This window comes from Myotis brandtii, unplaced genomic scaffold, assembly GCF_000412655.1.
Source record: "Myotis brandtii unplaced genomic scaffold, ASM41265v1 scaffold397, whole genome shotgun sequence".
In the NCBI taxonomy this organism is placed as follows: Eukaryota; Metazoa; Chordata; class Mammalia; order Chiroptera; family Vespertilionidae; genus Myotis; species Myotis brandtii.
In genome coordinates this window covers 4,284,871-4,306,234 of record NW_005365229.1, presented here as the reverse complement: position 1 = coordinate 4,306,234, position 21,364 = coordinate 4,284,871, and the positions used below count along the sequence as shown (strand labels likewise).

Below are 21,364 nucleotides of genomic sequence, written 5' to 3'. Positions count from 1 at the left end.
ACCGGGTGGAGGGAGCTATGGGGGGGGGCGGGAGAGAAACAACTGTAATAATCTGAACAATAAAGATTTTTTTTAAAGGGGTATGAGAGAGGTTCATACAATTTTAGGCGGCCTGGACCCTGACGTTGCCTGTCCCCAGCCTCCCTCCCCTTAGCTGCACCTCTTGAAATCCCATCTCAGACTCAGCCCCACCCTGGGCTCTGGGGCCAGTCTCAAATATTAGCCTCCGAAGTTCATGACATATTTGCCAGGTCCCAAGACCAACTACTGACTAGGCAATTCTTGGGTTCTTGGGTCCTGTGTCCGATGTTGGAGAGAATACTCTGCACAGGCCACTCTAGTTGGGGTCGCTAGAAGAAAAAGCAGAATTCTCCAATGCTTTCAAAACCGGGGGATGCGGCCACCCTGTGCCGGCCCCAGCTCTTTCAACCCTTCTCTGAACCAAAGAGGGTCAGCCCTGCATAATTTAGTGCCTAAAATTCTCCAGACTTCTTTATCTCCCTGAGCCTGCAGATAGATAGGCCTCCAAACAGCAGGCACTCCATATATTTTTTTCTGTTTTAATTTATTTAATGTCTTGTTTCAAAAATCAAAGTACAAAGCCCAACTGGAGTGGCTCAGTTGGTAGAGCATTGTCCTATGCCCCAAAAGGTTGCTGGTTCAATTCCCAGAAGGCAAAAGATGTTTCTCTCTTACATCAATGTTTCTCTCTTCCTCTCTCTCTCTCTCTTTCTCTCTCTCTCATTCTCTCTCTCCCTCTCCCCCCATCTCTCTCTTTCCTCTCTCTAAGCATGTCCTCAGGTGAGGATTTTTTTAAAAATCGAAGTATAAAAAGGGACACAAGTGAGAAGTCTCACATCCCTGTCTCCAATCTGTCTAAACCAGGGGTGGGGAACCTTTTTTCTGCCAAGGGCAATTTGGATATTTATAACATCATCTAGGGCCATACAAAATTATCAACTTAAAAAATTAGCCTGCTACATATATTTGGTCAAACATTTAATTAACTCACCCCTAATGCCTTGGCAGGGCCAGACCAAATTATTTTGCAGGCCTTATATGGCCCACAGGCCAGACATTCCCCACCCCTGGCCTAGACCCCCTACATATTCTTTCAGATATTTCCTTGCATATATAAGCAATACTAGTAAAAAACATATTCCTCATCTTTTTTATAGAAAGAGGAGTAGGGTATTCTTTTTCTGTACCTTGCTTTTTTTTTTAAATTCTCACTTGAGGATATATTTCCATTGATTTTGAGAGAGAAACATCGATTGGTTGCCTCCCATACACGCCCTGACCAGAAATCAATCCAAAAACCTTTCGGTGCATGGTATGACACTCCCACCAACTGAGCCACCGAGCCAGGGCTGCACCTCCTACTTGATGCACTAGTTTTCTTTCTCTAAGGTGAAACCAATCCTAGAAGACCAAGATGGTATCTCGTAAGGGGTGGGCACATATATATTGCCGGAAAGCAACACCATGGCCCTGCCCCATGAGTTGCTGGCATCTTTGTGGGCATCAACCCCTGGCTTGGGGACAGGAAGGGATAGGCAGGCTGAGGGGATGGCAGGAATCCCCAGTGATAACCTAAGATCCTACAAAAAGTCTATTTTACCCCAGCCCAGGCCGGGGACCTTCAGCCCGCAGCTGAGACCAACCACCACCAGGGCTCTCCCCGGCTGAGGTTTCAGCCCTCTCTCTGCAGCAGCGGGCATTACTAGCACATGAAGGAGGCTACAGGTGAGACACTGAGAGCAGAGGTTGTGCGGAGACTGCCCAAGGGCACAGGGGAGTCCCAGCACTGGTGGGAGAGGAGGGAAGGGGAGCCAAGTCTGGAAAATGAGCTCAGAAGTCAGGATGCCCTCCCCGTAGAGCGCTATTCCTGGGGCAGCGCGGGCGCCAAACTGCCAGCTCTGAAGGCTGCAGAAGAAGGCAGGAGTGGAGGGCTGGGAAGCAACTGGGAGACTGTGACCTCACAACAACACCTGCACTTTCTCTATGACGCCAAAGAGGATCGGTTGGCTCTTAGGCTTGCAAGAAACAATAGAGCCTGGCCATTGTGGCTCAGTTGGTTGAGCGTTGTCCCATGTACCAGGTCATGGGTTCAATTCCCTGTCAGGGCACATCCCAGGTTTCAGGTTCGATTCCCAGTAAGGGTGTGCATGAAGCAGTCGATTGATGTTTCACTCTCTCCCTCTCCCTCGCTCTCTCTAAAAGCAATAAAAAACATATTTTTAAAAAAAGAAACAATAGACATCACTGTGCAAACAGGGTGTTCTCTCAGAGAAGGAGAGAGTTATAGCCCCTAGTTCCAGCTATGTGATCTCTGCGCATCCAGTTCCTCTTCTGAAAAGCAGGAATAAGGTATACTTTATATCACATCCACTTTATAACCATCAAGAGCATCACATGAGATATGCAGAAGCAGCCAAGCCCGGCAGGCATGACTCCGTGGTTGAGTGTCAACCTATGAACCAGCAGGTCACAGGTTGGTTCTAGGCCAGGGCACATGCCTGGGCTGCGGGCTCGATCCCCAGTGGGGGGCGTGCAGGAGGCAGCTGATCAATGATTCTCTCTCATCATTGATGTTTCTGTTTCTCTCCCTCTCCCTTCCTCTCTGAAATCAATAAAGATATTTTTTAATAATATACAGAAATGTCCAGTTAACACAGAAAAATGTTTAATGGCACTCACCATTGAGACAACAGGTAGATATCATTATTGAAGTTTTCAAAGATGCATAGCACTTTAAAAAGACATCGCTATGGGGGAACAAGAGCTCTCATATCCTGTCATTATGGGTACAAATTGGTACAACCTAAGGCAATTTAGCAACAACTATCAAAATGTTTAATTTCCAGTGTTCTACTTGTAAAAATTTATCGTACAAATGTAGTTGCATGAAATATGTAACAATTATAGCAATGCTTGGAATATTTTTTTAAGTAGTTGCATGAAATATGTAACAATTATAGCAGTGCTTGGAATATTTTTTTTTATTGAAAATGTCAAATACCCTGCTTTCCATCAGCCAGTGCAGTGCATCCATGCAACTATCTGAAAGGGCAAGAGTAGCTACACACACACACGGAGTTTTGTGAAATGATCCCATCTTTGTAAAACAAACAGGAAAAGACATACTTGTGCCCAGCTGGTGTGGCTCAGTGGTTGAGTGTCGACCTATGAACCAGGAGGTCACGGTTTGATTCCAGTCAGGGCACATGCCAGGTTTTCGGGCTCAATCCCCAGTAGGGGGTATGCAGAAGGCAGCTGGTCAATGATTCTTTCTCATCATTAATGTTTCTATCTCTCTCCCCCTCTCCTTTCCCCTCTAAAATCAATACAAATATTTCTTTAAAAGACATGCTTATATATGCTCACATATCCAGGGAAACTATATTCATGAGGAACTATAACAGTGGGAGCCTCGGGGATTAGAATTAGAGGTTTTGGAAATCAAGAAAGGGGTTTTGTTTTTCAATGTATACTATTTTACACTATTTTAATTTGGGGAGTTTTTGTTGTTGTTGTTGTTTGCAACAAGTATACCCTATTTCATTATTTTGAGAATCAATTTTTAAAATAATCCAGACCTGAGGGAAGCTGACCAGGAGGAGTGAACAGGAGGAGGGAAGGATCCCAGGCCAATCAGGGGACTTAAGACATGCTCAGTAAGTGAATAGGGAGCTTTTTGGGCCCTTAAGCACATGAGGGGTAGAAGCTGGCATCACTGCCCTTGGAATTCAAAACTGCACTACTGAAGCATGAGTGCTTACAAATGAAATGTTTCCGGAAAACTCTGTGCAAATTATGGGGTACTCTTGCAGGGAAAGGATGAGTCACGTGCCTGGGGTCTCCAAGAACTTAGGAGAGCTCAGGGCCAGTGTCCTCGAGCCGCCACACAAAGAGCTCGGGAACCTCGTGCGCATGGGGGAGTGTGGACAGGTTGGAGGTACAGACCGGAGCTTGGGACACTGTACCTGTGATCTCGTGCTGCCGAAGCTCATTGTATTTGTAAGACTGCTCCAGGGGCTTGATGGACGAATGGTAGATCTTTCGAAGCCGCTGCAGCACCGCTGTGGACAGAGGAGGGTGAGGGAGGGGGACGTCAGGTAGGGCGCACTCCAGACTGCTGACCACTGTGGACCAGGTCCCTTCCCAGGGCAGCTCTAGCCCTGCCTAGTGGGGAGCAGGGAATATCTGCAGCCCAGCAACTGTCCATATATTAGCATTCAAGGAGGAGCTGGTCCACATCTCCACCCTCAGAAATCTGTAAACCCAAGGCGTTCCCTCCCCATCCCCTAGAGCTGCCTTTCTTTTTAATCTAACCCTCTCCGCCCTCCCTCTTCAGTCCCGTGCCCTGAAGCACCACCTCAGCCTTCAGGTAACTGAAGGCCCTTTCCATGGCAGAGAGGAACCCCTCTCCTCTCTGCCTCCACCTCTACTTGTGTTTGCCTTAGACTCAGAGGGCAAGGAGGTATGGCGCTAAGCAGCCCGCAGGGCAGGTCAGCCACCCTGCCCTCTACCCTTTCACTGGTCCCTCTGCTTGGATTGCCTTTCCCCCTTCCTGCCAACCCAGAGCCCCAAGGCCTTGGACAGTACCCCCTCCCCCGCCCTCCCCCCAGAGGATGCAGACATCCCAAGCACCGTGTTGGGAAGAACATGACTCCAGGGAGAGGTGACTCACAGGGGGAGGCTGAGAGCTCAAAGGTGGTGAAGCAGAGTGTGAGGCACAAAGGGGGGGAAGAGGGCCTGACCCTGCCTGCTCTGAGCTTTCACTAACTCAACTAAGAGGGACCGTAAGCTCCGCGGAAAGCTTGGGTTATTATGAGGGTGAAATGAAATACTGGGCACGAAAGGGCTTTGTAAACTGTAAAAAAACAAAGCAAACGTGATGAACTCTATTAACGCCCCTCCCCAGCCACAGTGGAAGCTGGCACCATCTCAGACACGGCACTGGGTTCGTCCTTTACCCTTTCGCTGCTAATCCCGTTGTTTGGGTTGCCTTCCCTCCTCCCTGCCAATCCAGAGCCCCCAGGCCTGGACGCTGCTGGCAGAGTCTCCTCCACGAAGCCCCCCACCTCCAGGCTTTCCTCCCTGGGGTGACCGCTGGCCTCAGAGCCCCGCCCCTAGGCCTCCCAGCCCCAGCCCCAGGCCCTGGGCCCTCTCCCTCTGGTTACCAGAGTAATCGTCCGCTGGCTTGTCCTCGACCAGCATCAGCGTTTTCTCGATGTGGGAGCGATCCCTCAGTGGGGCTTCTTCGCTCACATCCTCGGCCTCTTCTGCGGACAGAAGCAGAGAGCAGGGTTAGAGCGAAGCTACGAGCCAGCTGGGCTCTGAGCCCCCTAGACATGGACAAGGGCGGGGTCTGAGGAAGTGCTGACAGAAAGTTTGCCAAGTTCAACTGAATGGATTTCTGTCTCTAAGAAGAACTTTGAAAATCTCAACTCAACACCTGCGAAGCTCTGTGGCCCAGTTTATGTATTCAGCAAATGTCGATTGGGCAGGTGTGATGTGCCAAGCACTGAGCATCATGCTGGGAATACGGAGGTGCCCAAAACAGACACAGCTCCTGACCGTGTGTCGATTTCCTACAGTCTAGTGGGGCAGGGGGAGAAATCATCTTAAAAGTAATGTAATCATCATAAACAGGAATGTGGCCATAGAAGGGAAGATTCCAGAAGCTGTGAGGGCCTAAGAAGTGTGTCTAGGACAGGGGTGGGCAAACTTTTTGACTCGAGGGCCACAATGGGTTCTTAAACTGGACCGGAGGGCCGGAACAAAAGCATGGATGGAGTGTTTGTGTGAACTAATATAAATTCAAAGTAAACATCATTACATAAAAGGGTACGGTCTTTTTTTTTTTTAGTTTTATTCATTTCAAACGGGCCGGATCCGGCCCGCAGGCCCTAGTTTGCCCACGGCTGGTCTAGGAAGTCTTAGCAGGGGATTAAAAAACTTCCCAGAAGGGCCACTTATGAGCTACGCTCCACTGTGTGAGGAGTTAACTAGGTGGAGCTAGGGACAGGAGACAGGAGTGGCTTAGCAGGAAGGGTGTGTGCTATGGGGCAGGAGAGCTCCGCTGGGGCTAACCTGGAGGACCATGGGAGTCTGCATTTCGTCCTAGAAGTACTAGAAGCCAGGGAGGGATTCTAAGCAAAATAACCTGATCAAATGAGCACGTGATCATATGGATAAGGCTGCCATGAGGCATGCGCAAGAGGAGCCTCTGGGCGGAGAGGGGTTCAACTGTTGCCTCTGACCAAGCAAGAGATGCCCATGAAGTGGGATGGCCTTGAGCCTGTGGGGCAGAGGGAGAGTAGTCCCCCCAGGGATGGAAGCAGAGAAGATCATGTATCTTGTGGAGCATCTCAGGACCCAGGCAGCCCCACCCCAGACCCAGGACAGGGAAGACAGGATGAGGGGAGGGGCTGGCTGACTGCCAGGGCCCCATAGAGGGTGCAAGCAGCTGATGAGAGATGAGAACTGAATTCTGCAGGGAAACCGGGGGGAAGTCACACTGGAAGGATGGAAGGTGAAGACTGATCCCAGTTCCTTCATCCTAAAAGCCCAGCTCTTGGTCCAGGTCAGCGTCCCCGGTGGATGCAGCCATGGCATCCTGGCCATGCCTAGGATTCGATACCCGCTCAGTGTTGCCCGTTGGCTTTGGCCCTGCCCTCCTCCTTCCCTATTCCCCGGTCCGGAGACAGCAGCTGCTGCTTCACGGGGACATCCGCGGGACATCAGTGTCAAGGCAGCCTACGATTTCTATTGCAATCCTGACCCCAGCCCCACCTGACATGGCCTAGTCTTCAAGGGCAAGCCCCAGGTGTTAGCCCACTGATGTGGTCCCTGGGGGGAGGGGGGTCCCAACCTACATCCCCACCCATACATCTCTTCACCAGCCTGCACAGGGTCTCTAACCCTGCCACCTTGTCCTCCAGGCTAAGGCACTGGTTGGTGATAAACTGTATCAGGGATCCTAAAGGGCAGGCTCCCAAGGACCTAACCCAGAAGCGACCAGGTTCCTCTAGGCCCTTCATGGCGTGACCTCTCACCGAGTCCCTCCAAACTGGGAAGAAGTGGCTCATGAGCAGCCCGAAGGCACCCCCTGGGCCTGCGACACTGGACCAGGCCTCCACCCCCTACACCCGGACTGGCTGGGGCTCTCCCGCCCCACCCTGTCCCTGCCTGTCCCACTACATACAAGACTTCCAGGAAGAATGCAGCTGCCCAAGTGCCGGAGCAATTCTGGGGTCCCCTACCCTGAGCCCCCTCCACGGGCTCCTCTGCCTTGGCCTCCGGGACCTCGTCCCCCTCGGGCCCTGGATTCGGTTCCTCCGAGCTCTGCTGGGCCCCCTCGTCCCCAGGGCTTGGGGCTCCTGCTGCTTCCTGGGGCTCCCCCGCTTCCTCGGAGGTGCCCCCGGATTCCTCTGAGCTAGCCCCAGAGCCGCTGTCCTCTTCTGATTCTTCTTGGGATGGAACTCCTCCTTCCTCGCCTCTGCTGAGGCCACCACCCTCTTCCTCAGAGGATGCAGCTTCCAGATCCTCCTGCAACATCCCTGGCGCCTGGCCCTCCAGGGGGCGGTCCTCCTGGGTGCCCCCTGTCTCTACAGCTGGGCCGGGCTCCCCCTGGTCCTCAGGCCCCTCCCTGGCTTTTGTGTCCACGTCCATGACTCCATCTGGCCCTTCTGGCCCCTGATCAGGCCCTGGGATGCCCTCGCCTGCTGTCTCTACTGCCACAGGAAAGGCCCCTGTGCCTTCAGGCTCTGCAGTGCCCGCAGCTGCTCCCTGCGGAGGGCTGTCCCCTAGGACCTCCTTGGCTTCCTCAGTGACCACGCCATTCCCAGCCTGTCCTTCCGCCTCCTCTGGTGAGACCTCTCTGGCACTGAGCTCTGGCCTCCCTTCTTCCCCAGTCCCCTCTTCCCCGTCTGGAGGGAGGGCGCTTGCTCCTGGTAGCTCCACAGGGTCCCCGGGGGGAGCTGAGGCTGAGGCATTGGAAAGGCTGGCGTCAGGGTCAGAGCCTGGGCTGGGGGCAGTGGTGGAGGCCCCTGTGGCAGTCTTCTCCGAGCTCTCAGCCTCCCTGCCATCTGGGGAGTGAAGGAGCAGGTTCTTCTCTTGAGGGGCCGCCTCTGCATAAAGCGCCCTTTCCTTCTCCTCTAGACTTGCATCTCCAGCAGAGAAATGATTCTCCAACAAATTGCCAACATCTTCTGTGCCACCCGAAGCAGAAACTTGCAGTTCTAAATGATTAGAACACGATTGGTCAGTTTCACAGGGTTGGCACTCACTTTACTTCTCAAAAGAGTCTAACTCAACCTAGCTCCTGTCTTCCGGGAGCGAGGTGTGGACCTGGTATCGGTGGCATCTCCCTCCCAGGTCTTCACAACTGCCCTGGGCAGCAAGCAGGGCGGGTGTTACTCTGCCCCCCTCCCAAGACATAGAGGCCGTGGCTGGGGAGTTACAGACCCCACTGTCTGTCACTGCGGGACTGAGCGGCTGACACCCGTTCCCCAGCTCCTCCCCTGACCCTGACAGCCTCTCCTGGTGACTGTGTAGGGATGGAAACTGGGTGAGCCCTTCCAGTCCTTCCTCAACCTTGCCGCAGGCACGAAGGCACGTGTAGCCTGGCTCACCAGGAGATCTTTCCAAGATAGGACAGATGCCCTGTCAGTTCCTAGAGTCATTAACTAGCGTGCTTTTTATACTGCTATCAGCAAAGGAGTGCAAACAGGTGTGTGCGGGCCAGATAATCTTAGGTTACACGGCAGAGTACTTAGGGGATTACTTGTGGCTCTCAGCCTTATTAAGTCACACATCCAACTCTGTCCCCTTAAGGGCAGGCATTTGCTGGCCTTGCTACCTTAGATTAAAGAGGACGTGGTCAGAGGAGAGAACGATATCCAAAACTAGAAGGGCCAGGGCTTCCCGGTGGCCTTAGCCAACCTCTTCTGAGGGTATCCCCTTCTAAAGCTGATAGCTTTACCAGGAAGCTGAAGGCACAGGGGAAACCCAGCAGGAGAGAACAAAGTAGGGGCTGAGTCTGTGCTGCTAAGACCTCTGTCAAGGGACACGTTTAATTTATGTGGAAAATGGGGTCAGAAGTGAAGGTCGAGCCCATTCCTTCTGCCCCTCCCAACCAGACTGGACCTGTTTAAGAAGAAGGCCTGTGGTAGGGGGACCCTGCTGGCTCGTGGGGACGAGGAACCATGGGGCCCTGCCCTGGGGCAGCTGAGACAGCCCCTGGGCTCCCTTGACTCACAAGGTTCTTTCTGAGGAAGCAGCCCGCTCCTCTCTGCTGAGTACAGACACCCTCCTCTCTTGGGCCACAGCCTGGTCTTCCCATCTTTGCCTCAACAAAGAAAAGCCACTTTTTGGGGTACCTCTTCTGCCTGGGGGTACGCACACAGTTTGTGCCCTGAAAGCTGGGGAAGCCTCCAGGGACCAAGAACAAATATTTTCTCATTAGTCCCCACAGATGCAACCTATGCTGCTATCAAATTCAGAAGAATGGGAAGTTTGGGCACCTTTTATTATAAAGGAGCCCCATATATTGATATAACACTTCCCCAAGCACTTTCACATATATGGCCGCATCCAAACCTCCCTCATCACTGTCAGCCACATTTCAGAGCCGAAGGTCCAGAGAAAGTCTTTGACTCGCCCAAGACACCAGGTGTCTGGCTAGTGGGTGACTGGAACCCAGAACTGCTGCTCCTTGTCCAGGCCTTGTATGCCACGGTGTGTAGGGAAGCACAGGGCTACCCCTTCCCACGGGTATCTCGCCCTTCCCTGCCTGCAATTCTCTCCTGGCTCACACTCCAGACCCTTCCCGGCTCCGAGGTTGCAGGAAGCAAGGTTTAATCCTCCCTGTGTTCCCAAGGCTGGGACCCTGCCTGACCCAGGGAAAATGCTATGAGGAGGCGAGATTTAGGTACAAGAAGAATTCATCCCTTAGTGAGGGACCTGAAGGTTACTCATTAAAATTTTCTTTCATTACCACCTGAAAAACCTATATATCCTGATTCCTTTACCTGCATATCTATCCCCCCACCACCACCCTCTATGGCAGGAACTTGGTTTAACCCAAGGAGACAAAGTCTCTGAGCAGCAAGATATATATCAAATGAGATACATTTGTATAACTATTCAATGTGCCAGGCAATGCTTAAGCACTTATTTATTTTATTATTATTATTATTTAATCCTCACCTGAGGATATTTTTCCTATTGATTTTTAGAGAGAGGGAGAGACAGAGAGAAATATGGATGTGAGAGAAACACATCGATTGGTTGCCAACCACATGAGCCCCGACCAGGGCCCAGGCCGGGGAGGAGCCTGCAACAGAGGCACGTGCCCTTGACTGGAATCGAACCCAAGACCTTTCAGTCTGCAGGCCGATGCTCTATCCACTGAGCAAAACCAACTAGGGCAATGCTTCAGCACTTGATATACAAAACATTAATTTACTTGATCTTACTCAACTTACTAAATCTTACTTGCTCCCATAAAACAAGTCTTACTCTTAGCCCCATTTTATAGATGAGGGGACTGGAATCAGAGACGCTGGATGCCTTGCCCAACATTACACAGCTAGCATCTGGCTGAGGCCATTTAACTCCAGAGCTGCAGAGGAGATTGCCTACCCTGGAGAGGGTTCAAATCCGCCTGCCCAGAGGGTAGCATTCAAAGCATCGGCACCACCTGGGGACCTGGTAGAGATGCCGATTCTCGGGCCCCAGCCAGACCCACTGAACCAATGCATTTTAACGATCAGTTTTCACATTACAGTTTGAGAAGCTCTGGTCTACAACACCTGGTAAAACTACCTCTAAACCAATGTTCTCGGCACTGAAATCCTCAGGTTCTTGGTCCCATTCCTCTCCCTTTCCTCAAATGTTCTGACTGAAGTAGGGTATATCCCCAGCATCAGCACTTTAACAAAAAAGATCGTGGATAATTCTAATGTGCAGCCAATGGTGTAAACCACTGATCAGCCAAATAACCTTGGCTCTGAGGCTTCCGCTCCCAGCCTCTCCCCACTCATGTGCACACTGGGGCCTCCCAAGTTGGATGGGTTGCCTGGAGCTTGGCAGGTGACCAATAGCAATGGCCAAGGCTTCTCCTCTGGGGAATACATTCCTTTCCACGGGTCCCTGTTGCCCCCTATCAATGACGATGATGACCATAACGATGGTGGTGGTGATGATGGTGGTGATGGTGATGGTGGTGATGATGGTGATGGTGAGGGTGATGCTGGAGGTGAGGGTGATAATGATGGCAATAATGATGATGTTGGGCAGAAAAGAATGAGTCTGACCACTTGTGGAATTTTTAATATTCTCAAAATATCCTCTGAACCTGATGGGGATGAGAGGGCTGTATAGTCCCAAGGGAGATGAGGACCCCAGACTTTGGGACTTTACCATGACCTTCACACTGTTGCATATTTTCATTCCTAAGCAGGAATAGAAGACAAGTGTGCGCATGTATATACACACTTGACTCGTCCCTGGTTCTTATAACTTAGTGCCAAGCTGCCCCTGACCTTCTGCTAAGCAATTTGGAATGAAAAAGACCAAGGGTGATGGCTTCATGCCCAGTGACCTTCCTTCCTGGGCTAAAAATAATTTCTCTGACACAAAGTCTCTCAATGAAACAAGCTGTGCCATTGGGCCCCAGAGCTCGATCCCCCAGAAGCAGCTGTGACATTGGGCCCAATCTCTCCTCTGGGAGGCACAGTCAGAGGCATAAAGAGTCTCTGATTAAGCTCAGTTCAATTCTATAAAATCAAACAGTGCCTTCCTGATCTCCCTAGCATCTCACTGAAGCCCCCCACTGGTCCCTAGAGGAGGAGGTGGGGGACCGAAGACCCAGGACACCCTGGATGGGTTAAGAGCCTGGTAAGATGAGCCTTGGTCTATCCCAGGACATGTAGTACCATACTGTATGTGCTTCTGCCAAGGCTGCCGCCCCAGCTCCACATAGGCCTGGGTGCTTACATCAAGGTACATGAATAGCAAGCCCCCAGCTCAACCATGAAGACCATGGGAATACCCGTATGCCTGAGAAGCTGGTGCCCTGAACATAGCACAGCATATACCAGTTCTGCTTTCTCTCCCAACACCCCTTCTGCCATCAGCCTTTTTGGGGGGATCAGCCTCAGCCGCTGCCCCCACCCATAGTCTCAGCAGTAGCCTCAGGCTCAGTTCCTCTTTCCTCTACCAACCAAACATCTGATCATTTCCCAGCTTCTAACTCCTTCCAAAGCACTTTTCACATGGACTCAGCTAACCCTGGAGTTGCCAAAGGCCTTGGTGGGTCCAACTGTAAAAGAGGAAGCTCTGGCCAGGTAGCTCTGGAGACTTGCCCAAGGTCAGGGGTAGAATTGAGACAGAGCCCAAATTCATGGCTCTCAGTCTAGAGTTCTTTCTGCTCTCGGGTAGTTTGAAAACCATGTCCCATGAAGGGAAAGAGGTCCATTGAAGTGACTAGAAGATGAGGGATGACGAAGGAGCTGGGGTTCAGTCACCCACTTTGCACTTCCTGCCCAGCAGCTCTCCCTGGGTCTGTCTATCTCACCATTTAAGGAAGGGGTAGGTGGTTGACAACTACTGCTCTTGTCTCCCCCACTTATTCCCTAAAAATTCCTCTAGCTTCCTCTTGATCATTTTCTCCAACATTCCAAGGAGCTCCCCCTTATAGCATCTTTTCATTTTAATCAAACATGTCAGGCATTGAGCTAGATGATGTCTTGCCTCCACATAGAACTTCATGCTTTCCAAAGTTATTTCATGTTCTTCTTTCATCTTCCTAGCAGTCTTCTGAGGCAGAGAAAGCAAGGATTATTAACCTCCCTTGAAATGAGGAAGCAGACACAGGAGAGTCAAGGTATTAGCTCAACAAGCCATTCCCAGAATGGGCTAGAACGCAGGTCAAGAAACAAAACAAAGCTCCCTGGCCCACGTGGAGGTGGCATCTGAGACCCGAGAGCTTTCCAAGCATAAATGCCCAGGCTCCAGAGGTGGGTCAGTGTGAATCTGGTGTTTCACAAGGTGATTCTAACGAACGCCAACATTTGAGAACCATGATTCTGAGCCACCTCAGTACCAAGTGTCAGAGAATTTGTCTTGAGGTCAGGAGAAGAGAGGTTTATTCAGCATAGAGTTCTGTTGACCTGTTTTGAGTCCACATCTAAGCACTGAATTTATTCCACCCTGGAGGAACAGAATATAAACTCAATTCCATCCTGTCCCAGTCTCCTTAGCAGGTACTTCTAAGGATCTGCCAAGGTTATTCTTCCACATTACTTCTCATCCATTTGAACTGAAACTCTCAAGTCCAAAGTCAAACACAAGTAAAATACCTTTGACCGCTACTCATACACAATTATGCAAATGAGTCATTAGTAATAAAGGCCCAGGGGGACAATCACTTTCCAATTCTATCTGAGGACATATCTGTCCCAGGGAGTCAGTCTTGGCATTCAGGGAGCCCCACATCTATCACCAGTCTGTCCTCTACCCACACTTGGACACCTCGTCGGCTGTGCCTCAAGTGCAGCTGACAACACCTCAGAAACAGTGTTCACAGAGCCGGAGTGAGCGGACTGACCCTTGCATGTTCTAGATCTTATCTCTGAACACTTCTGGGCTTATCTGAAGTGGGGAAATGGTCAATGGCCTCTTCTGGCATCATATTGTTTCTTGACCTTATTTACAGAGTAAATGCTCACCACTCAGGGTCCCTTGTTCCTTCACTTCTTGGATGAGCCTGCAGACAGCTTTGCAGATGCCAATGCCAAAAAGGACCGTAGAAGGGAAGTATAAGAGGCAAAGGTTGCCCACATCCTCCCAGGACCCCTGAAACCTTCTCTCTCACCATTCTGTTAGCCTTTACCTCTTCTCCTCCAGACAAGAAGACAAAGGTGCAATGAATAAGGCAGCTACTCTCAAAAAGTTCTTTGGCCTCCTGGCCAAGCTCCTAAAACCAAGGCTAATACCACCAGGACAGCTTGTCCCTGGCTGGACTCGAGCCCAGAAATGATTCACCCAGGGGATAGGATACAACAACAAAGGCACCAATCAGAGAGAACCAAAGGATTTTGAGTCAAAAGGGACCACCTCACAGACTATTTGATTTCCATGCTGAGAATCCTAACGCCCTGATAAATTATTGTCCCAAAGCCACAGGGTCAGCTAGGTTAGTTATCAGCAGGCTGGTTCTAGAACCCAGCTCACCGCTTACTGGGAGTCCTGTGAGCTTTCCCGGCAACAGGATACTGCCCCCCAGAAACAAGAGGGGCGGATGTCAGCCTCAGAAGGACAGTAGCTTCTTAATCTAACCTCTCCTACCTCCCTTTAAAAGGATTGCTTAAGGCTTCAAGAAATTGTTTGTAATCCACAAAGTCTAAAGAATTGACAAATCGTTCCCTGTCCCACCTCTAATTTCTGGGAACGCAGAGCCTGGGTTTAGGAAGTACAGAGAAAGCACCCACCACCATTGTGTATACACAGGCTTGTCACTGATGCCTGAGGGATTCATGACTGAGAGTGAACATTGCTTTCAAAAGGCAAATGCCTTTGGAAGAAGCAAAACGTGAAGCCCTAACCACTCAGTGTGACTCGATTATTAAAGTGGAGCACCAAGTGTTCCCAGAGATCAGCCTCAAGTGAACAGAAATCCTTGCAGGAGTTGTTAGGCAGTATTTCCTACATTCAGAGGAGCTGAGCTTGGCAGGAGAGGATGGGAAGTAGGGAGAGATTCAGGCTAGATTCTGAGACAAACTGAGGCAGGTGGCTGGCTTTCTCCCACCTCCCACCCAAAAAAACAGAATCTCCGTGGGTTCTACAAGGATGACTCTCTGGGAGGTTGATGGTTTAACTTTGGGGCACCAGACAGGGAGAGACCCAACTGGGAGCCAAAGAAGTCTGGTCCCTAACATCCCAGTCAACCCTGGGTTCAGGTCAGAGCCCTCATGGGCTTAGCAGATGGAGGGAACAATGAGGCCAGACCCATCTCATCCCCAACCCAGGAAAGCTGGAGGTAGTCTGCTTGATTCGGAAGCTTGGAAATGGATCTGACACCTTCCCAGCCTGGGCCAGGGCCACATCTCAGGTCTTTCCTTTGCCATACAACACAGAGCCAAACTGGTCTTTCTGGGTGCAGCTGAAAGTCAGGAGAGCTGGGACCTGCTCATTTACTGTCTTACTAACCAGCAATGTGACCTTGAGTTGCTCTTCACTCTTCCTACACCCAACTCCACTCACCCATACAAAATGCAGATAATAGCACCTGCTTGGTCAATCCCCTTGGAGTATGTTAAATAGCAAACGATGTTTAAAAGCATTCTATGAATGTCTGGTATAATAATTATTTCCTAGAAGAGCAACGATGCCAGGCCAAATCCCAAGTTCACTGAGTGGACCAAAACAGAACCAGCTTTGGACAGAAGCCGAGCTGGCTCACCTCTCTTAGTCCTTTGACCCCCCTGCTTCTGGAGGGTCAGTTAGTAGGCCAAGAGAGGTCTTTCTGGCTGGGACTCTGTCGCCCCTTCTCCCAGCCAGAAGCTGCTCAAACAAGTAGCTGTGGCACCATGGGGGTAGCCCTCTTCCCTGCATGAGGTTCCAGCTGTCCTGAGACAGAAATGGACCTTAGCTGTCAACACTCCCGGGCTCAGATCTTGTTCTGCTGAGCCCCAAGTTAACTCCTGCAGTCACTGACTCCCAGTTTCAATCAGCACTGACTCACCCAGAAACTTCTAAGGCCTCACATGGTTTCCCCTACCCCCTCTCCCCCCCCAGAGCCCTTCCATCAGGCCACTGAAGCGAGGTGACCCTGCACTTCACCCAAACACAAACGCACACTCAGGGGGACATCTAAACAGACCACCCGTCAGGGGGCGTCTGTAAGAATGGATGAGAGGCCCTGGCTGGAGGCAGAGCCACTGAGGGCCCTTCACGACTCTCAGAAAAGGCAACACTGCCCGAGAGAGGCCACTCACATGCCAGCATGGCCTCGTGTCCTTGTGATAAGAGAGCACAGGGAGCAAAACAATACACCCTCCAGAACCGACCTGGGTCTCGAGAATGAGCTTTGACCGTGCCACAAAGACGGAGTGAGGGGGGCTCTAGTTCCCATTCAAGTGGAGCTCTGCTTGGCTGAAATCAGAGCGAAGGTTTTCATGGCTTGAAAGGGCCTAACACACAGGCCTGCACAACCCCAGGCGCCTCTTCACCCCCGACAGCAGCACGAAGCTTCCCCTACACCCGTCAGCAGTGTGGTGTCCTTAGCAAATCTCACCCCCAACTGCCAAGAAGACCAGAGAAGCCGCCCATCCCCAAGTCTGCTCAGAGAAGGTCAAGCCAAGGGCAGAGGCTGGGCAGCAACAGCAAATAGTTTGCCCTGTGTGTTCCCATCCATAGACCCTTCCAGAAAAACTGCTGTCCAGGCACCAAAACACCAGGTCTTTTCACCTTCTCTCCCAGGGGACTTCACCAAATTCACAGCAGATGGGTTCCACTTCTGGGCCCAGACATTCTGATCCCAAACCTCGTCTATAGTGCAGCCCTATAGTTATATTTCATTAGAGACTTCTTTAAGAACTGGAAAAAAAAAACTTAGAAATCAACTAGCTCAACTTTTCCATTTCACAGATGAGACCGAGGCCCAGAGCAGAAAAAGAACCTGCTGGAAGTCACCTAGCAAAAGTTGGGGACAAAACCAGACAAAAACACAAGGGCTCCAGACCCCTCACCTGGTCTTTTGTGCAGGGTGCCAAACAGCCGTGACTTCCTTCTCTCCCTGACATTTCTAATCCTTTATCCCAGCGGTTCCCAACCTGTGGGTCGCGACCCCTTTGGCGGTCGAACGACCCTTTCACAGGGGTCGCCTAAGACCATCCTGCATATCAGATATTTACATTACGATTCATAACAGTGGCAACATTACAGTTATGAAGTAGCAACGAAAATAATTTTATGGTTGGGTCACAGCATGAGGAACTGTATTTAAAGGGCCAGAAGGTTGAGAACCACTGCTTTATCCCATATCTTGCCCTATCCCTGGAACCCAGCAATCCTGGGATCGATCACCCATCCATTCCCCTAGTTGTTCCTATAAAGTATGGCCTGCCGAGGGCCGACATCTGCTGTGTCCCTGAACAGAGCTCTGTACAGAGATTTGGGGGAGACTGGGATGGGGTTTAAGTTCCCTGAGATCACCAGCACCAAGCAGTCCTGAGTTTGCCATTAGTCTGCGGTACTCCCAGCATCATCTGGAGAAGAATGCAAGGAGAGGCTCACTGTCTCCATCACCAGGAGACAAAGGACAGTTGGTTCCCAAGCCTGCGTGAGATCAGCTGTTAGCTACCTGAATTGAGGAAGGCAGAGGCCACAAGAAGACTGGACCAGAAGAACCTTTCGGAGTCTGAATCATGAAAAATATGAAAGACCACCTCCCTGACTGCTGCTCTATGAACGGGACAAAGTCTCAAAGCCTCCTAACAAATCCATCCATTACCCTCAGTTATCACTCCAAAGCTTGGAAAATGCTACAGGCAAAAGTGTCTATAATACCCAGGCCACTCCAGAGTGGAACATTCTAGAAAGCTCATGTCTCCCTTAGAGGCAGACTTGCTTCCAGTTTGTATTCCCAAGTGGCCTAGACACTTGAACCTCAGGCATGTGATCAACCATTTCCCGGGTGAACAACAGGAAATATGCCCGAGGGCTCCCTCTCTGGGCATCCCCACCCCCAGGGAGAATCATTACAACCAATTAAACTGAGAGTAGCTTCCTTCTCGGGTGAATTTAGTGCCACCTAGGGCCTGGGCTCTCTGCCTGTCTCTTTAACACTGAAACCACTTGAGGCTCATAACACCTGGGAACTTTCTTTCCCTTTGGCAGCCTGGTGGCCACGCAAGAGGCCAGGGCAGGCATCTACTCCGTAGTTCCCACGGGCTCCCTTGGGGAGAGAAAGGTTAGAGCCAAGGGCAGGGCAGAGGGTGGGGCCAGAGCAGGCGTACATTCTGCACTTGCTGTCCCCAGGGTGACCCTCCCTGGTCAGTGCTGAGGGCCCTAAGAGGCTGCTGCCAGGCTGCATCTGAGGCGCTCCAACAGGCCGCTTACCCAAAGGGTCCCCCACCACCAGGCTGGACAGAGCCCCAAATCCTTGCATGGAAGCCTGAGCCTGGCCAGGTATTAGTTTCCTGTGGCTGCTGTAACAAAGCATCACAACCTGGCGGCTTAAAGCTATAAAGATATTTTCTCTCACAGTTCTGAGTGCCGCAAGTCCAAAATCAAGGTGTCAGCAGAGCCAAATTCCCCCAGAAGGCTGCCTCCTGCCTCTCCCAGTTTCTGGTCATTCCCAGCAATCCTTGGCTTGTCAATGCATGTTTCCAATCTCTGTCTCCATCATGCATGGCCTTCTCCCTATGCCTTTTTTCTTTTCTTTCCTTTTTTGTTTTGTTTTTAACCACATTTTTTATTTCAGAGAGGAAGGGAGAGGGAGAGAGAGATAGAAACTCAATGATGAGAATCATTGGTTAGTTGCCTCATGCATGCCCCACACTGGAGATCGAGCCCACAATCAGGCATGTGCCCTGACAGGGAATTGAACCATGACCTCCTGATTCATAGGTCGACACTCAACCGCTGAGCCACAGCGGACGGCCCTAGGCCTCTTTTCTATATCTCCTCTTTTTCGCAGAAGGACACCAGCAGATTAGCTCACTATATCTGTGATGGCCCTATTTCCAATAAGATCACACTCAGAGGTTTGGTTCTGGGGGTTAGGACTTCAACATATCTTTTAGGGGGACACAATCCAACCCACAATAGGCCTTCTGATGGCCCACACGACCATCTGCATTAGGATGCCCTCCTGCTTCTCCAGCCTCACCTGTTCCCTCTCACCTTTTGTGATGCCTTCTGGTTCTCACACCTCCAGGTCCCACGAGTCCCCTTGCTGACCTCCACTGATTCAGTGTCTGTGACGATTCCACACTGAGCCAAATGACACAGCCCCTGCCTTGTGTGGCTGTGACCTTCTGAGGGGTGTGCCTATGTCCTAGCTTCCTTTCTAACTCAGCATCTCCTCTAGGACAAGAGGTTGGACCAATGCCTCTCTATGTCCCCAGAGGGCCTAAAAACGTGCTGAGCGTCCCAACTCACATGACAATCACCTGCAGAATTCTTTAAGAAATACTATTAGGCCAAACCGGTTTGGCTTAGTGGATAGAGAGCGTCGGCCTGCGGACTGGGGGGTCCCAGGTTCGATTCCGGTCAGGGGCATGTGCCTTGGTTGCGGGCGCATCCCCAGTGGGAGGTGTGCAGGAGGCAGCTGGTCGATGTTTCTCTCTCATCGATGTTTCTGACTCTCTATCCCTCTCCCTTCCTCTCTGTAAAAAAATCAATAAAATATTTTTTTTAAAAAAAAGAAATCCTATTAGTCTGTGTGGATTTCCAATCAGTTTTCTTGAGCACCAACACCATTCTGTTCTTTCCCCCACATCCTGGGCCTAATTCTGGCTCATAGTTCAGATCTCAGCTTTGAGGCCCATCCCCTGTGAGGCCTATCCTGATCCCTCAATTCTGAGGTACTTCTGCTCTGTGTCCCCACAACACCTATCACCCTATATGACAGCCTTTCTTTTAACCTGTGTCCCCATGAAGAATAAGGTCCCTGAGTCTAGAGCCTGTGGCTTGTCCCCAGTGGGATCCAGGGTGTCCAGCATGTGCCTGGCAAATATCTCTATACAGGAAATATCTGCTGGATGCCCTGAGAGCACTTGACAGTAATGAACCTCCCACTGTGGGTCATCTCTTCTCAAGGTATGGCTCAAGGCCATTTGCAAAAAGATCACAGAAGAGCTTAGTTTACAATGTTCCATTCCTGGCTCCCTTCCACAGACCCTCGTAATCACACTCAGAGTGAGTGGAGCCTCAGGAGTCTGACCTTTTAACAAGCACTCCAGTGATTCTCACACACACTAGTATCTAGGAAACACTATCCTTGGGCCTTTACCCATCCCCAGAGACCTACTGGTTGCAAAGGGTGGACCCTCCCCCTCGCCCCATAGGAGGCTGTACCAGGCCTGGTCCAGTTCCCCCAGCCCAGGCTATGGTCCATCTCCAAGACCACAGGCAGCCAACAGGGGCTTATGCCCATCGGCTCTAGGGACATCATCGGTCTGGTGTCTAGCTGGCCTTACTACCCTGCGAGGGGATATTCCAGAAGGAGAATACAAAGAGACAGGAGTAGACAGTGGTGGGAGGCCCTGGTTCCATGCAGAACCTGCCCATGGAATGGACCCCTGGTGGTCAGGCAGAGCTGCCCTGGGGGGCACCAAAGGGGGCAGCCCTGGGGACCTGTGACTCTGGGGAAGGAAAAGGAAAACAGAGTCAGGAGTCTGAGTTTATTTCCCTAACCAGAGGTGGATCTTGAGCATTTCTGTGCCTGTTTCATCAATATAAAAAAAAAGAGCCCAGCCGGCATGGCTCAGTGGTTGAGTGTCTGTCCGCCTATGAACCAGGACGCGGTTTGGTTCCCGGTCAAGGCACGTGCCTGGACTGTGGGCTCAGTCCCCAGTTGGGGGCATGCAGGAAGCAGCCAACCAATGACTTTCTCTCATCATTGATGTTTCTATCTCTCTCTTCCTCTCCATTCTTCTCTGAAATCAATAAAAATATATTTTTTAAAAAGAGAGATAAGAAAAATACCCTCCCCGCCCACCTCCAGGTCTATTGTGCCTTCATGTCATTGCTATTGATGGAGTACCTACTACATGCTACATAGTGGGATGTTCAGATGACATGTGATGGGATTCTGAAATCATACAGTCCTAGAAAAGTATAAGGTATTTCTAATGTTAAGATAAAATCTCCTGTAAAAAAAAGAGCCCAGCCGGCATGGCTCAGTGGTTGAGTGTCTGTCCGCCTATGAACCAGGACGCGGTTTGGTTCCCGGTCAAGGCACGTGCCTGGACTGTGGGCTCAGTCCCCAGTTAGGGGCATGCAGGAAGCAGCCAACCAATGACTTTCTCTCATCATTGATGTTTCTATCTCTCTCTTCCTCTCCATTCTTCTCTGAAATCAATAAAAATATATTTTTTAAAAAGAGAGATAAGAAAAATACCCTCCCCGCCCACCTCCAGGTCTATTGTGCCTTCATGTCATTGCTATTGATGGAGTACCTACTACATGCTACATAGTGGGATGTTCAGATGACATGTGATGGGATTCTGAAATCATACAGTCCTAGAAAAGTATAAGGTATTTCTAATGTTAAGATAAAATCTCCTGTCCTAACTGGTTTGGCTCAGTGGATAGAGAGTTGGCCTATGGACTGAAGGGTCCC

The 21,364-nt window shown here is 50.8% G+C and overlaps 1 protein-coding gene across 2 annotated transcripts in view; it reads right to left on the bottom strand.

The window, feature by feature from the left end:
- Positions 1-21,364, bottom strand: part of SRL (sarcalumenin) — a 46,398-nt gene that overhangs the window by 6,641 nt on the left and 18,393 nt on the right. Inside the window, exons 4-6 of one of the 2 annotated variants that reach the window (XM_005872959.2) lie at positions 7,272-8,249; positions 5,187-5,288; positions 3,987-4,082 (exon numbers count right to left, since the gene is read on the bottom strand). In XM_005872959.2, the coding sequence (XP_005873021.1) occupies positions 3,987-4,082; positions 5,187-5,288; positions 7,272-8,249 (1,176 nt within the window). The remainder of the gene's footprint in view (positions 1-3,986; positions 4,083-5,186; positions 5,289-7,271; positions 8,250-21,364) is intronic. The other variant, XM_014545139.1, reaches the window with a different exon arrangement.